General features: G+C 38.2%; 5 protein-coding genes across 6 annotated transcripts; 2 read left to right on the top strand and 3 right to left on the bottom strand.

The window, feature by feature from the left end:
- Positions 1 to 132: 132 nt before the first annotated feature.
- Positions 133 to 3494, bottom strand: LOC101887509 (ATP-binding cassette sub-family D member 1). Its single transcript, XM_059121017.1, has one exon. It carries the CDS (start codon positions 2368 to 2370, stop codon positions 211 to 213), a length of 2160 nt encoding a protein of 719 aa, XP_058977000.1. The 5' UTR covers positions 2371 to 3494; the 3' UTR covers positions 133 to 210.
- Positions 3495 to 5757: 2263 nt separating this feature from the next.
- Positions 5758 to 6267, bottom strand: LOC101887800 (transcription elongation factor 1 homolog). The gene has a single exon (XM_005184322.4). The coding sequence runs from the start codon at positions 6163 to 6165 to the stop codon at positions 5917 to 5919; it is 249 nt and encodes an 82-aa protein (XP_005184379.1). The 5' UTR covers positions 6166 to 6267; the 3' UTR covers positions 5758 to 5916.
- A 1733-nt stretch (positions 6268 to 8000) lies between these two features.
- LOC101888656 (nucleolar complex protein 3 homolog) lies at positions 8001 to 10914 on the top strand. Its single transcript, XM_005184327.4, has 4 exons — positions 8001 to 8157; positions 8223 to 9889; positions 9954 to 10577; positions 10647 to 10914. The coding sequence occupies exons 1-4, from the start codon at positions 8149 to 8151 to the stop codon at positions 10876 to 10878; spliced, it is 2532 nt and encodes an 843-aa protein (XP_005184384.1). The 5' UTR covers positions 8001 to 8148; the 3' UTR covers positions 10879 to 10914.
- A 775-nt stretch (positions 10915 to 11689) lies between these two features.
- On the bottom strand, positions 11690 to 13632 carry LOC105261854 (uncharacterized). Of its 2 annotated transcripts, XM_059121016.1 has the most exons (3): positions 12605 to 13632; positions 11868 to 12537; positions 11690 to 11808 (listed from the first exon to the last, which is right to left on the bottom strand). In XM_059121016.1, the coding sequence occupies exons 1-2, from the start codon at positions 13412 to 13414 to the stop codon at positions 11893 to 11895; spliced, it is 1455 nt and encodes a 484-aa protein (XP_058976999.1). In that variant the 5' UTR covers positions 13415 to 13632; the 3' UTR covers positions 11690 to 11808; positions 11868 to 11892. The 2 variants fall into 2 exon arrangements, with proteins under 2 accessions (XP_058976999.1, XP_011292850.1); XM_011294548.3 differs by having other exon boundaries at positions 11690 to 12537.
- Positions 13633 to 14103: 471 nt separating this feature from the next.
- Positions 14104 to 16384, top strand: LOC101888832 (polycystin-2). The gene has a single exon (XM_020037016.1). The coding sequence runs from the start codon at positions 14162 to 14164 to the stop codon at positions 16325 to 16327; it is 2166 nt and encodes a 721-aa protein (XP_019892575.1). The 5' UTR covers positions 14104 to 14161; the 3' UTR covers positions 16328 to 16384.
- The last annotated feature ends 300 nt before the right edge of the window (positions 16385 to 16684 follow it).

Below are 16684 nucleotides of genomic sequence, written 5' to 3'. Positions count from 1 at the left end.
ATTTTGCACTAAAAGAACATATACATATACACATATAATACACATTAAAACAATAAATATACATATTGTATAAACGGGGGCATGGGGGTGGCTTTGGGCTACAAATACTAAAATTCCATTATTTTTAATACAAATAAAAATAATAATAATAACAATTACAACAACATCAAATTGATATCAAAACTTAACTTGCATACATTGTTTCTGTTTCTAATTATACTGCTTTTGTGTCTCGTTCGGTTCCAGTTTGCGGAAACACCAGTTACCCAAACCATCAAACTCCAATATATGGGTATGGAATTTCCAGAGCGTGGGTCGATGTGTTATTGTCAGTAGGGTAATGCCCATATTCTTGGCACTCTCATACATATTGCTCTCCACATCAATGGACACGGCGCTGGTACACTCATCAAGTAGGGCATATTTGGGTTTGTGATAGAATAACCTTGCCACGGCCATGCGTTGCTTTTCACCACCCGACAGAATATCCTTCCAATCACGCACCACATCGAAGCCATCACGATCGACAATGTGTTCCAGTGTTACCATTTTCATAATGCTTCTCAGCTCATTCTCCGTCACACCCTTGCGTATCATGTCCTCTCGGCTGTCGGGATAGATAATTTGATCACAAAGACTGCCAATCGACATGTAGGGCCGTTGTGGTATGTAGAACATACACGGCTTCTCCTCCACCGGTTTGGGTATGTGCAATTCCCCAGCATAGATTGGCCACAGGCCACTTAGAATACGGAACAAACTTGATTTTCCACAACCATTGGGTCCAGTGATGAGCAAATGCATGCCCGGTTCAATGTCCAAATTCAGGCAAGGCACAACCACATCACAATTTGGTGTCACCACAGGCACGGCCCGCAGCGATATCGACGTACTATCGGGGCTGGTATATACAATGCGACCCTTGGCCACTGGCAAGCCATTACGGAATTCAATAATGCTGGTGGTTTCATTGCTCTTGGCAACGGTGTTCTTGTTGTAAATACCCTGGGCTGTCTGTTCAAATACCTCAAACATACCCGCCACCCGGCTGGTGTAACCGGCCAGGGCCACAATTTCTTTGTAGGAAGACATAAGGCGCTCAATTGCATCGGAAGCTGAAATCAAGAGATTGCGGGCCGTTGTCAAATACTGGGTACGTTCACTGACCAAAGAATCCTTGGCCACGGGATTTGAGGAATTTGTGCCAGCTGCTGTTGCTGCTGATCCCGCAGACCCAGTCAAAATCGGCAAAGACACCATGACCATACCCGTGCCCGACCACACATATTTCATGAAGAACTGTTCCAGCATAACAAACCACAGTTTTTGCACAAAAATGTTATTCATTTGTTTCACCAAACGGTTGTAGGCATGACGCAGTTGCTGCAACTCCACTTTGTGGCCACCATAGAAGGCAATTTCCTCGGCATTGGTAATGATACGAGAGTGAATGTGTCTCAAATAACCATAGCGATTTGCTTCTTCCGCCACCAACTGACCAAATTTAGGTGACAATGTTCTCATAATATAGGCCGACAGCATGATCACCGAACCCGACAGCAGGGGACCCGAAAAGATGTTCGAGTCCATCTTTTGTGTGGAACGCATCAGGGACAAACCGATGAGCATAAGATCAAAGCAGGGTTTCGTTACACTGCCATACAAGTGAGCAATGGAAGTGGCAAACACATTGATGTCCTCTGTGAGACGATGATCGGCATTTTCAATACGTCCATCCAAGTTGGAGACACGATAATAATTTTGATTCTTGAAATACAAACGATAGGCATGGCGCACCAGACGCGTACGGAATGCCAAGGCCAATTTGCTTTCCAGAAAACGAATCATTGAATTGACAAATGTGGCCGGCACGGCAATTCCGAACCATTTCAAAAGTAGCCAACAGAACTTCTTGACATCCTTGCGCACAATATACTTGACAATCGTGCCCTCCAACTGAGCCACATAAATACTAAGGAAGGTACGTGATATCAGACACAATGTGTGGACTCCCAGCAAACCTGTCTCATAGCTGAAAGGTTGGGGAATCATGATTTTTATCATTTGCGACAATTGTTTGAAGAATTCTTTATTTAAACCGGGCTCTTGAGACTTTTTGTTCTTAAGATTTTGGGCCACCAATAGCTTTTCGGCCTCGGCCAATTTACTCTCCTCCTCATCGCTTTCCTGGGTCTGGAACACAATCTTCTTGTTGGATTTGTCATTTTTTCGTTTGTTTTTTGTCAACAAGGGTACGGCCATTTTCAGGGACCAGGCCATAATGGCAGCTCCCACAAGGGCATGAGTTATCACTGGCTTGGGAAGACCAAGCTGATCAATTTTGTCGGAGAATTTCGAAAACACAGCCATTTTTTTCTTCACAACTTCTATGCGTTCGTTTCTGCTTCTAGTAGCTGGATATGTTGCAATATTCGTTTCGATTTCCGTTGATGTAATCCCAACTAGAAACCAGTCCCACCAAGCAGCAGATATAAGGCAAGTTCCTCGTCGTTGCAATCAATCGCTGTTGCTTAGTGTTTTTATTTTTCTTTTGTCTTCTTTTTCAATTTTCTTGCTATGTTGGGTCGTTTCACAATCTTTTGTTTATGTTTTGTTTTTTTTTTGCCTTTTGTTCTTATTCTACGCACCACTTCGAGAAACGGCCTCAGCACACTACTTGACCCGTTCACATTCACCACCCACCGCAAACTGAAACATTGAAGAGCAGTAGCCTGCCTGCTGGAAATCGATCGATGGATTAAGTTTTTCAGAACTTCAGTGGCAGAGGAGCAGAGCAGTGGCGGCAGGAAACCAACCGATCACAACGACATGCGACACACGACCGACCAGTTCCGAGAAAAGAGAACCACAATATAGCGTTAAGATTATTGCGCAAAAATTAGTTTAAAGATCAAATCAAAGGTTGCAAGTTTATATATTTTCGTATGTACTTGGAAGGCTGGCTGGCTGGGTGGCTGACTGGCTACTGACGACTGATATGTACATAGTCTTTTTGTATACACATTGCTGCGACAAAAAAAAATTGTATATAAAACAAAAATGTTCCAGTCAGTCTTTCTTTATCTGCTAACTGAACTCATAATCTTGGAGTTTATTAGACAAATTTGACTGCCGCTGCTGCTGCTGTTGTTGAGAAACCGATTAAATAAACACTGAGTAAATTTAAGACATTTGTTTTTGTTTTTACTGACCATCATGGAACATTGAGAGCAATACAAGCAAAAATCTCTTTGTTTTGCAAAAAAAAAAGTCTGAACTGTTGTTGTTTCTATTTAATCAACGGTTAAAACCAGCAAGGACTTATTTTTATCAAGATATGTATCAATAGTTGGGTGATAAAAATGAATAATTGTTTACTTTTACACAAGCAATGAAAACAAATTAACACAATAAAAAAAATCAATAAAAGTTCTATTGTAATTGTTGATTTGAGTCACTTTATTCTTATCGCCTTGTATCGAGAAGGTCTTTGTTGTTATTGTATTTGTAAACTTCATATTTCGCACACAATACAGGGTGATTCAAAGAAGGAGAAAAATAAAACAAATTAAATGATGGGGGTTCACATCAGTTGATTGGTAGAACAAAGCACAAATTGAGAAATGAATTCAAGAGTTTATTACTTTTAACATTTTTGCAACTTTTTACTGGAAAACCATTCCTGCACTGGAGAAATTTGTAACATTCCTAGGCAAATTTTAGAGAAAACAAGTAAAAATGATGTTTTCCTTAAAGATTTTCTTAACTGATATTTACACAAGACCGGAATCAGAGTTGTATTTTATTAGCTCATACATACTAATTCAATTATTTTTGTCATTTTCAAAACCAAAGAATATGCTAACAATTTTTGACATTACCGACAAATTAAAAAGAAAAACAATTAAACAGAACACACAAACTAATATGAAAGCGAGAAAGCGACGAAATATTTTGTTATTTTAAAGCCTTTTATAGGCTATAAAGGTCATGGAAGAATGTAATCTGAAACATCTGAAGTCATGTAAGACTTAAGGTGAGAATACATAAAACGCTTTTCTGGCTGGCTTAAGTCATCGGCTGGCGACTTCGAAAGGAGCCTATGTCCGAAATCGAACTAAGTCAACCTAAAACTCGTTTGTTCCTCTACGAAGAAGCCAGCTATGACTTAATCCAGACAATATCACGCTCTGTTTGTTACGAGAGAGATCAATAAGGGTAACATTTAATTTAACACCACATTTATTATACCCTCCACCATAGCATGGGGGGTATATTATGTTTGTCATTCCGTTTGTAACACCTAGAAATATACATTTTAGACCCCACAAAGTATATATTCTTGATCAGCACAAAATTCTATGTCGATTTAGCGATGTCCGTCCTTCTATCCGTCTGTGGAAATCACTCTAGCTTCCGAACGAAATGAAGTAGGTTGATAAAATTTTACTCAAATGTATACTATGTCTGCTGGACTTTTGGTATGAAACATGGGCCATGTGGGTCCACGCTTTGGTATAGCCCCCATATAATGACACCTCCCTATATTCGGCATTTTGATGACTTTACCGACATTATTCACCGGAATTGTTTCAAATTTGGTATTTGAAGTTCGTAATGGATACTACAGCCTAAGACAGAAAATTGTCTAAGCAGGTTCACGCCTTTGTATAGCCCCCATATAACGGTACCTCCCAATATTCGATATTTTGGAGATTTAAGCCACATTATTCACCGGAATTGTTACAAATTTGGCATTTGAAGTTCGTAATGGATACTATAGCCTATGACGGAAAATTGTCTGTGCAGGTCCACATCTTCGTATTGTGTCCATACAACGGAACCTCCCGATATTCGTTATGATGAAGATTTTACCGACATTATTAACCTGAATTGTTTCAAATTTAGTATTTGAAGTTCGTAATGGATACTACAGCCTAAGACAGGAAATTGTCTGTGCAGGTACAGCCCCCTTGTAATGGTACCTCCATAGCCATACTGTGATTTTCGTAGGATTCAGAAGAAATGTATGACTACCTAGGTATTCACGATTTTCAGAAATTATATCTGGAACTTAAAGTTCCCCCTGCCCTATATGTGCTACAATTTTCAAAATGGTCCGTGAGGAGGACCCAAAGTTTCGTTTTACTTTTCGAATATATAGCAGTGAATAAGATACGGTGATATCGCGAAGATAATTTTGAAGTTGTGGGCACCATATATCGGCCATTGAAGTCGCCATGTACTATTGGTCAATTGCTTTGTAAGTTAAGAATTTATTTCCAAATGCTGCTGTTAAGTATTTGGGATAAAGAGCAAACAAGTCCGATTTAAGGGCCAGATGTAGTTAATTTACCAAAACTTGATGTCGCTAGCACAGAACACAGGAATGAAGAAATAAGATAGTGGAGATGTCGGTGTAGAATTAACATGCCCTTATAAAACAAACTGCGAAACATCTGCACTGAACATCCTATTGTTAGTCTTAGGGAATTACATTAGCCCAATATGCCTTTGGATAAAAAATGTGAAATCTCTGGACTAAACCCTATTGTTATTCCCAGTGCATGAGATTAGCTCCTAATGCCTTTGGATAACAAATGTGAAACCTCTGTCATGACCCCTATTATAACTCCCAGAGAATGGGAGGAGCTCATGTTTCTTTCCGGACAGCAATGCAGAAGTTTCTTTATCATGCATGGAATTTATGATCTCAAGTACCTTAAATCTTATTTGCTTTTAAATACCAACATTCACTTTTCGTTTTACAATAGACTAAAAAAATTATATTTATATAGGTAGTTGAATATTAAAAATACATGTATTATTTAATTCTACTTATTCCAAGTTGATACACCAGTAATGTATGAGCCACCGATATCCGGATTAGTCCAATCGTTTGGATTATGGATACGTTTAGTTTGCGCTTTCACATGCATCCACCCAATCATTGTACACATCCAAAGGTTCCGAGAGGAAATTAATCGACGTCTGATATTCCTCCAAGCATATGCGACAACTTATTTTAGCCGTATTTCGCGTCTTGTCCATTTTCACTTCGCAGGAAAGTTCGTGGTTACAAAAGGGGCAATTGAATTGTTGATCCAATGGTTCGATATTTTTTCTTTTTGGCGGAGGCTTTCTTTTCGACTTGCGGCGACCCATTTTGTTGGAGTTTTCTTTAAATTAAAAAAATATTTTTTTCTTTTCAATAGACGACGCGCTGGAGACGGGGTTTCTTGCCGTATGTAGGGATATGTAGGTCTACTTTTTACTGCCATCATATTTTGTGAGAATTTGTATTATTACGCCTCGTTCACATTTAAATTTTATGCTGTCATAAAAGTAGTTTTCATTTACTCGATAATTTGAACAAATTGTTGCTGAATATTGCTTTAGGATATTATGCCTCAAATTTACTTGTGGTTGCGTATTATTTATAAAAATGTATGCGTATGTGTTTTTATATGAAAATTGTTATCAACTCTTTAATATTGGAGAAACCCACAAACCATGAAAGAAATGTTGGAATAATTCCACCAAATTGAATCCAAGCATGGTAGAACTAAGATAAAGTCATGTAATCATATGTTAACAATTTTTTCAAATTTATACATTTGACATCTCACTGTCAAAATCAAATAAATCTAGTCAGAGATGGGAACGGTTTTTTATGCATTGAAATTTTACAAGGTAAATTACAAAAAATACAGAAAATACATTGAAGTATAAGTAATGGATATGACAATTTTAATCCAAATCCAGTGGGTAAACCCATTTATATGTAAACGTACTGTAAGCATTCTAATTTTACCATGGTAGAAGAATACAGGTAGATGCATCGACGCTTGGGAACATTTATATGTCAATAATTGTTAAAGGTTTCTTCAAGAATAAATAGATTTTTGTATGTTTTTTATACGACGTCATTCGGAGGTTATTATAATAAGTGTTTTTCAACAATTTTTACAAATTTAAACAATTTTTCATTCAACATTTTAAATTCCAAAATTGGTTTGACAGTTCATTGCCCTAGCAGCTGAGTCGATGCGCCTACCTATATTCTTCTACCATGTAATTTTACAGAGTTTCGTCGCTACCTCAAAAAATGGGTTAGAGAATTCCACCACAGAACTAAGAAATAAAAAATATTTTTCATAACATTTTTCATTTGACATTTCACTCCTATATAAAAGGTTTCATATAAGAACTTTACAGAATAAGAATTGATCTTCTGACATATATGTGTGCGAATAAAAAAGGTATACATAAATCTTGGTAGAAGAATACAGGTAGATACATCAAAGATATATGTGTCAACAATTTAATTTTTTTTTTTTCAAAAATAATTAAATTTTTTATTTTTACTTACACGATGCAAATCGGAGACTTTTATGCATTTTTCAACAAATTTGAATACTTTTTCATTCAAAATTTGGTTTGACAGTCCCAGCAGCTGTGTCGATGTGTCTACCTGCATTCTTCTACCATGATATAAATATAGCCTTACATTATGTTTACCAAATTCACTTAATTTCAACTGTCTATTCATGTAAAATCTTCTCCATTTTAGACTGACGTATGCCATGGTTGTAGAAGAAAGGTTGCTCAACTTCAACAGCTGTTTTTCTTAATTTTTCTTTTTTAACAAAATTCGTATATTGGGGAAACCCGCGAAATAAGTATGGAATTCTGGGGTTATTCCTCAAGATTGAATCTAAAATGGTAGGAAAATACAGTTTTATACCAAAATTTTACAATGTGTTACCCATTAACGTTGAAATATGCATTTATTTTGTAACCGAATTTGAAATAATTTAAAATTATTGTATTTATTTAATTTAAAACAGTACACACACACATACAAAAAGAGTGTATATGTACACCAAAAGAAAAAATTGTATTCATTATGGGATTTTCGGTTAAAATCTTATGTGTATAAACACATTACTAATCAGTATCAAGTCACTTTTAGAATAGGTCGAACTGCTGATGAATGTAAACACATCGCATGCCATTGGCACACATGTGCTACGAGAACTGTCATTTCATTTGTTTTTCTTTACAATTTCCATTTCACTTGATACGCTACTTGTTTAGTAAAGTTTAGTATAAATTTATTCAAATTTAATAATCCTGTATTAAACAATGGGAACGGTAAGTCGAAATGATATTCTAGAATCATCAAATTCTCATCATTTTTCATTCCCCTTGTGTTGCAGAAAAAGGTAAAAATATCGGCGGTCAAACGTGCCGCACATCTCAAACAGCGTAAAGCTCCATTGACCAAACAACAACAACAAAAGTTGGCCCAACAGAAATCGGCCAAGGAAAGGGGCCAAAACATATTCATACAGAAGGCTCACAAAAAAGATGAAGTCTTCCAGAGGAAGAAACAAAACAAACGCTCGGCAATGGGCCTGCCCGATGTGGACAACGAGGAAATGGATGATGATGAGCTATTGGATAATGTGGCCGATATGTTGGACGGTGAAGATTTGGAGTATTTGAATATGAAAAAAGGAAGAAATAGGAAACGTAAACATGCCGTCGGAGAGGAGGCCGACGATGATGATATTAAACATGCTGTGGGTTTGGAAAAGCAATTTGCCCATGATACTGCATTGGAGGATGCCAGCAAGAAAATAACTGTGGACTTGTTGCCCGTCAAGACCAGGGAAGGTGAAATTATCACACGCTCAACCCAGGTGGATTTTAAACCCAAGCCTAAAGCGAAAAAAGCAGCAGCAGAAGAACAGGTTGAGGGAGAACAGGAAGAAGATGGTGAAGAAGGCGAGAAAGGCGATGAGGATGATGATGATGATACAGCAGAAATAGAGTATGAGGACAGTGATGATGATGTGGTCAACGATGAAGAGGATACAAATGCCATTAAAAAAGTGGCCGAAAAGAAAATGGTCTCCACCACTGATCTGCTAATTGCCCGCCAGCAGGAGATTGAACGACAAAAATATCGCATTGGTATTATTTGTTCGGGTATTCTGGAGAAACCGGAAGACAAAATGCGCAATTTTAATGCCTTGTTTGAGTTGATGGATGAAACCAACAAGGCCGGTGTTCCCAATCTACTGACTGTGCGTAAAGTGGCCATTGTATCGTTGACTGAGATTTTCAAAGATATTCTACCGGAATATCGTGTCGGCCAAGTCGATACAAAAATGCAAACGGTGCGTAAGGCCACCCTGGAGCGGGTAACATTTGAAAATGCCTTGCTGCAGCATTTCAAGAAATTCCTACAACGTTTGGAGAAACTTACGGCGGCTGTTAATCGCAAAGGACACGGTCGTGTTACGCCTCAGTCGGTGAAAATGGCCGAAGTTGCTGTGCAAAGTATGGCCGATCTTTTGATGGCTCATCCATATTTCAATTATGTCAAGAATATTGCCCAGCTCCTGGTCTACATGTTGAACTGTAACTATCCGCGTATGCGTGAGACGGTGCATAACTGTTTCCGTTATGTCTTTGCCAACGACAAGAAAATGGATATGACCTTGTTTATTATACGGCGCATCAATCATTTGATTAAAAGCAAAAATAATGTGGTCCACCTGGAATGTATTACCTGTTTGATGGCGCTCAAGATTAAAAATGTCAATTTGGATGCGGAAAAGGAAAATGAATTGAAACAAAAGAAATTGGAGGCCCATCGTCAACGGCTATTGAGCCTATCGAAAAAGGAACGCAAACGGCGTAAGAAATTGACAGAACTGAACAAGGAATTGGATGAGACGCGGGCTGAGGAGAACAAACAAACAAAACATGCCAAATTGACGGAAATTGTAAAAATGTTATTCACCATTTATTTTAGGGTATTGAAGAATGACCCCACCTCTAAAGTGTTGAGTGCCATTCTAGAGGGTTTGGCCGAGTAAGTTTCATCGAGTGGATTTTTCAAATTCAAATAATTAGCAAATTTCCATTTTGATTTTCAGATTCGCCCATGTCATTAATTTGGATTTCTTTTCCGATTTAATTGAGGTATTGAACAATATTCTGGAGACCCAGGAGGATTTGGGCTATCGAGAACAGCTGCACTGCATCAAGACCATTTTTGTTATACTCTCCGGCCAGGGTGAGGTACTGAACATTGATCCGATACGTTTCTATCAACATTTCTATCGAAATATGTTGGCCGTACATGCGGGCAAAAATCATGATGATTTTCGCATTATCCTACAAACATTGGATGAGGTTTTGGTGAAACGCCGGCGCAACATGAGCCAGCAACGTTTGATGGCATTTATCAAACGTTTGCTGATGGTGGGTTTGAATCTTCTGCACCACGGCACCTTGGCCACCTTGGGTACAATTAAGACCACATTTCAATTGACATCGGTTTTGGACATACTCTTGGATACAGACGACAGTATAGGTTCGGGAAAATATGATCCCACATTGGAGGATCCGGAATATTGTAATGCCTCGTGCACGGCTCTGTATGAATTGACCACACTGCAAAGACACTATCATCCCATTGTACGTAAAATGGCAACACACATAGCAAATGGGGTGCCGGCATCGGGCGAGGGTTCATTACCTTCGGAGATTGGCAAATTGTAAGCACTACTCTCTCTTTCAGTATCTAAATACAAAATAATTAATTATTCAATTCTGTGTATTTTTAGAACTGCCATGGAATTATTTGAACAATATGATAGCACTCAAATGGCGTTTAATCCCACGATTCCAGTGCCCAGACCATGTGAGCCAAAAATCAAAAAAGGCCAACATGACTACTTGAGTCCGGATTTTAAAACCTTCTATAAGCAAATGTTAAAGAATAACCAAGTCAGGCCGACGACAATAGATTCAAAATCAACAACATTTGATTTTTACAAAGACCTAAAATGTAAATAATAAAATTTCCGTTTCTGTTTTTAGAAAAATAAAACAAAAAAGATTGTGTCAATATAAATAATTATCGGAAAGATCTTCCGAAGACATTCTAATGATTCTTAGAGGGCATTCTAAGAGTCCTTAGAAGACATTCTAAGGGTCCTTAAAAGACCTTCCTAAAGTCTTTGGAAAATAGAAGACCTTTTAAAGGTCTTTAGAAGACTTTCCGAAGGTCTTTGGAAGACCTTCTAAAGGTCTTTAGAAGACCTTCTAAAGGTCTTTAGAAGATCTTCTAAAGGTCTTTGGAAGACCTTCTAAAGGTCTTTAGAAGACCTTCCAAAGGTCTTTAGAAGACCTTCTAAAAGTATTTAGAAGTATAAGGTCTTCTAAGGACCTTTAGAAGACCTTCTAAATGGGTTTAGAGGACCTTTTAAAGTTTCTTAGACGTCATTTCAGAGGCTAAAGACTTTTAGAAGGACTTCTAAGGATCCTTAGAAGACCTTCCAGTGGTCTTTAGATGTCCTTTCGGTCTATAGTCCTAGGAGGTCCTTCAAAATGGTCTTTAGAATACCATCTGAACGTCTTTACAATACCTTTAGGAGGTCTTTTCGTAAAGGTCTATAGAAGTCCTTCGAAATGTCTTTTTTTTTAGAAAATTGTCCGCAATTTTTGCGACTTTTGAACAACTCTTTAAAGGCTAACTATTGAATCAAAGATATTTTATCGTATTGGATAGAAGCAGATTCGGTAGCTTATAGTCCATCTCAAAGTATTCCCGTAGCCGCAGGATAGCATTTCTTCTTCTGTTTTGAATAATTAAAAAACCCGAAAATAATGTGTCAATACAAAATGTTTGTATTTAAAATAAATTCAAAAACATAAAAATAATTCGATTACATCAAAACCAATATAAATTGAATTGAAGTAAAAGTTCGTCGCGTAATCCAGCCGCTTGATATAAAATAAAATTTAAGACTAAACATGAAACAGATCAATATGATCTCAATTACCTCTTGTCCATCATCATTCATTCATTCACTCATCGGCAACAACTCCACGATTGCGAAACAATAGATTTTGCAAACAAATACAACATGTGCTGTTATACTGAAACTGCAGAGCCAATGCTGAACGTTCATCGATGAGAAACATAAAATAAGTACGTCGTTGTTCAGCGAATACTTCATGTTTAATTGTCATCCAATGTTCGATTCTTAATTTCGGTTTATGTTTTTGTATTTGAATGAGAAATAGTTCAGGATCGGCCACTACACCCTCATAGATGGCATCGAAACAGTATATAACCGTAGTGTTGTACGGCAGACGGGTCAAGTTGAATTTCGTTTCTGCTCCGGAATGATTAATGTCATCAATACATTGCCTAAGGCAATCATAGGAATACATATTTTCACATGTAATACTGATGTACATTTCAAATGGTAGCATATTATGAAATATGGGTGTGCACAATTCCTGTTTCTGATAGGCACCTATCCAACCGACCAATTCGGCTCGCAGAAAATCAATGTGACTTTGTTTTATTCGTTCCTCGGCGTTGGCAATGTGGATTCGGGTCACAATTAAATCATTGTCATCACTTGCTGTTGGATTCTTGGAGGCTGATGCCTCCAGGCGTAGTTGCATCAGTTCTATTTTTGAGATATAATCATTGAAAATTGTCTGCAAGGAAATTAATAAAAAAAATTACTCATATTTTCCTAAGGACTAAGTTTTAATATAGGAATACCTGTAAAAATTTCGGATCATTAAAGCTATGGGATTCAATAAGGATTTCCAATGGAGATTTCTTCTTTGTCACACTTGAGGTATTGTGTAGATTTATGGTTGTCCCGGGCGGGCTTACACATGTCGTGTCTTGTTTCTTTGTATGGCCACTGTCACAGCCATTCGTTGCAGAATATGGAACATCCCTAGGTGGGATTGTTGATGGTGTTGTCATTTGTTTTTGCTCTACAAGCGTTGCTTTGTTCGAAGGAACAGTTAGTGTAACAGCCAAAGTTTTAGTTGTCGGATTATTTGTTACGACCCTTGGTGATGCTGTTGTTATTTGTTGTTCCTTTACAAATGTTGCTTTGTTGGAAGCAATCGATGAAGTTGCAGCTTGTTGAATTTTAGTTGCTGCCTTTTTTGTTACGACCTTTTGGGAATTCATTGCACCCAAACCCTTGCGATCGGTTTTAATTTCGAGCATTATTGGTTGTAATATTCCCGTATTATCCTTACCCAAACTTTGACCATCTTCATAGCCCATTTTCTTGAGTAAATCATAGCCTTTGTTACCCTTACCGATTATGGTTTCCAGACCATTTTTCCTGTTTATCTCTGCCTTGCGATTTTGTACCTCCTCTTTGGTAGTCTTAATTTTGTTGGTTTTTCTCACAACTGAAGCATTGTTATTTTTTGCTACATTATTGACGGCTCCTGTTGGTTTCTTTTCTTCCCTGCCCTTTCGTTTGTTGATGACTTCACGGACCTGGGGATTTAAATTTCTCCAATGCACCATCCATTTATTCTTTGCAGCATTTACATTTGTCATTTCTTCACAGCTCTTTTCCTTTCTAGCAGACTTCGTTTGTTAATGACAGTTAAGCCTAACGGTTTTTACACACTGGGCTTACAAAGGCACAGAAGAAAACATGCCTTTGTCAAAGAAACTAAGTTTGTATGTGTGCAGTAGGGGTAATAATTAATTAATTTATAATTGAAATAAATTAATAATTAATTAAATAATTAATTTTTTCACTTCTCGATTATTTTTGTAGATTTTGTCCTTTTGATTTTAAAGAAAAAGAAAATTCAATGTTTTTTCGTCTTGACTTGTTTATAATAGGGATATGTAAGTCGACTTTCGATTAATCGAATAATCGATTTTTAGTACTCAAAGTACTTAAACTCGACTATGGACTTGGGTGAAAGTCGAGTACTCGACTATTCATAGTCGATTGTTCGACTTTGGCTGGGAATACATAACGTTGGAAATACATAAAGTCCATATTTGGCTGGCTTCTTCGTAGATGAACAAAGGCGTTTTAGGTTGACTTAGATCGATTTTGGCCCTAGGCTCCTTTTTTATTTTTTTTAAGTTAAGTTATGGCTAAAATCCCCGAAATGTCAATATTTAAGGAGTTATGGCCATTTTAAAGCATGCTATTGATCCCGAAATATGGCTAAATACCCCGAAATGTCAATATTTAAGAAGTTATTGCCATTTTTCCTTTTCAAATATCTGTCCTCTGAAATTAATTTCAAATTTTGTTTTCCAATTTCCAAATAATCTGCCGATATGACAAATCCGCCCAGTAAAGCTATAAAATACAACTTCCTATTGTGCACGACTGTAATTATCACCAGCCTGGTCTTCTTGACCTACTACTCAGGATTCCGCCATGAATCGAAGAAATTTGCACAGATTTTGGTGACCATCATTGTTGTGTTGGTTTTACGTTATTTGCTAATGGACCATATAGAGGGGCTGTTTGTGGCTCTCTACAAATCTCTTCAAAGACAGGATGATATCAAAGGGTGGCCGAATGAGGCTAACAAAACTGCAAACAATTCCTTGGAATATTTAAAGCTACGCCTGGTAACTGCCAAGGCGGAATTCTATTTACCCCAACAGCACAAAAATGAAGCTGCCAATTGCGAATACTTGCTGCTGACCAAGGATCTGTGGCTGTTCGGAAGATATTTTTTTCTCCTCCTGCTAATGATTGTCTATTCCCGAAATTCCTATGGATTTTTCAATACCAGATTAATGAGAACGGTTTTTGTTGAAAATCGCCTGGGGCCAATGGGGCTGCTGCAGATGAAAACTATTGAGGATGTATATGCGGTTATTAATTGGACCATGTCGGGGTCACTGTGTCAGGGTGTGGATTATAGAGGCCTGCCTGTGCCAGAATATGGTTGGATGGACTATGAAATGGCCAAGCTACTGGGGGTTGTAAGGCTCAAACAATTACGTGTGCAGGACAAAAGTCATGGCATGAAGCAGCTGCAGCTTGACCGGCAAAATTATTTGCCCCAATGGAAGGTCTCCAAGCGCAGGCTTTACTATGTGCAAAAATATTGGAGAACTTATTATCCATGGCTATGTGAGACTCGTAAAGGTGTGATCAATTGGCTGCCAATCTCCATCCACAAGGGTTCTTTGTATGGCTTTTCAGCCGAGCAGGCGGGTTATGAGTCATTTTTGGCCAGAGATTTAAAAAATAATGCCAAAATTTTGAAATACCTCCAGGAGAACTCATGGTTGGACCCCTACACTGTGGCGGTGCTCATCGATTTCACACTTTACAATGCGGATGGCAATATGTTTAGTCTGATTTCCCTGCTGGTGGAACAAACGCCCTTTGGTGGGGTCATCTGGCAACTGGAGGTTCAGTCAGTGGTGTTGTTAACAAATCTGGAGCAATTGTCTGCCGGCGGGTGGTTCTTGATTGTCATTTATATTCTACACCTCATGGAGTTTTCAAATAGCCTCTTCTCGAAATGGTGGTGGATGGGAGAAGGAGGTGTAGTAGGATTTCTCAAATCTCCCTGGAATTGTGTGGACTTGGTGTTGATACTTTTAAACCTTACCATAGCTATTCTGCTCATCTCACGAGAATCTTGGGTAAAACATTTGCTAATCACCCTGGCATCCGCCCATAAACTGGAGTACCTTGATTTCCGCACTGCCAATTTCTTTGATTACATGGCAACCATAGGCATGGGCTTTTTGGTGTCCCTAACGACCATACGTCTCTGGAAAATCCTACAATTTGCCAGTGTCTTTCGGCTATTCACCACAACCCTATACTCGGCTGCGGGGAGCCTCATAGCCACCCTAATTGCCATAAACATTTTCCTCTTTGCCATGGGCTTTGCCGCACAAATTGTCAATGGCGCCCAAACAGAGGTATTTTCACGTTATCTCAAAAGCCTAACATCAATAATGAGTTTTTCATTTGGTTTCAATTCCCACACCCGGCCCGAGGATCTGTCGCACGGTGGCAATGCCTTGGGTTTTATGCTCTATCTGGTGCTAATGTTTGGCGTTGCCATATTTTTGATAAATATGTTCATAACCCTGATATGTGATCATTTCGCCGCTGCTGCTGCGCGGCGTGAGAGAGATAATCAAGGGTCGGAGGATCGTCTAAGTTATTGGCAATTTTTGAAAATGGAATATGGAAATTATTTCGAATTTTTGAAATACTTTCAAAAGCCAGCTCCTGTCAAGAGTTTTCGGCAAGGGTTTAACGAAAAGTTACAACATTTAGAAGAGAAAAATGAAGAGAAATCCTCTGAAAGGCATGAGAACTTGGATGTCATCTATGCGGCCGATATGAGGAGGAGCGAACATATCCGAAATGTTGCAAATATTTTAAAATTACAAATGGAGATATTGAATCGTGAACTCAGTGCCAGCTATTTGGCATGGGAGTCGGATGAGGAAGGGATGTAATAGAAAAAAAAAAAAAATAAATAAATAGCTTTTCTTTGTTTTTGATGCCGATCTTCTCTTAACGCCTTTATACTCTCAGCCATGTGGCTACATTATACCCTCAGTCAGCCATATGGCTTCAGAGGGTATATATCATTTGGTGCGGCCAAAACGTGCCTCATCGAATTAACGATTTTATACCCTAGGTCTGTTTGGACCAAATCCGTTACAGGATATTTGACGTCGATCTAGCGATGTCCGTCCGTCTGTCTGACTGGTGCGCACGATAACTCTGGAAGGGAGTATGCGATTTTATCCAAACTTGGTACATCGTAATATTATTATCAAACCTAGATCGAGTTCGGAGATGGGTAATAT

This window comes from Musca domestica, unplaced genomic scaffold (genome assembly GCF_030504385.1).
Source record: "Musca domestica strain aabys unplaced genomic scaffold, Musca_domestica.polishedcontigs.V.1.1 180, whole genome shotgun sequence".
Taxonomy (NCBI): Eukaryota; Metazoa; Arthropoda; class Insecta; order Diptera; family Muscidae; genus Musca; species Musca domestica.
The sequence above is the reverse complement of the archived record's forward strand: the minus strand, read 5'-3'. Positions and strand labels throughout refer to the sequence as shown.

Excerpts from the sequence above, each read along its gene's own strand:
- LOC101887509 (XM_059121017.1), bottom strand. The coding sequence starts at position 2,370 with ATGGCTGTGTTTTCGAAATTCTCCGACAAAATTGATCAGCTTGGTCTT.
- LOC101887800 (XM_005184322.4), bottom strand. The coding sequence starts at position 6,165 with ATGGGTCGCCGCAAGTCGAAAAGAAAGCCTCCGCCAAAAAGAAAAAAT.
- LOC101888656 (XM_005184327.4), top strand. Across the intron at positions 9,890-9,953 it reads ATTCTAGAGGGTTTGGCCGA|ATTCGCCCATGTCATTAATT; the intron begins GTAAGTTTCATC and ends TTTGATTTTCAG. Across the intron at positions 10,578-10,646 it reads CCTTCGGAGATTGGCAAATT|AACTGCCATGGAATTATTTG; the intron begins GTAAGCACTACT and ends GTGTATTTTTAG.
- LOC105261854 (XM_011294548.3), bottom strand. The coding sequence starts at position 13,414 with ATGACAAATGTAAATGCTGCAAAGAATAAATGGATGGTGCATTGGAGA. Across the intron at positions 12,538-12,604 it reads ATGATCCGAAATTTTTACAG|ACAATTTTCAATGATTATAT; the intron begins GTATTCCTATAT and ends ATTTCCTTGCAG.
- LOC101888832 (XM_020037016.1), top strand. The coding sequence starts at position 14,162 with ATGACAAATCCGCCCAGTAAAGCTATAAAATACAACTTCCTATTGTGC.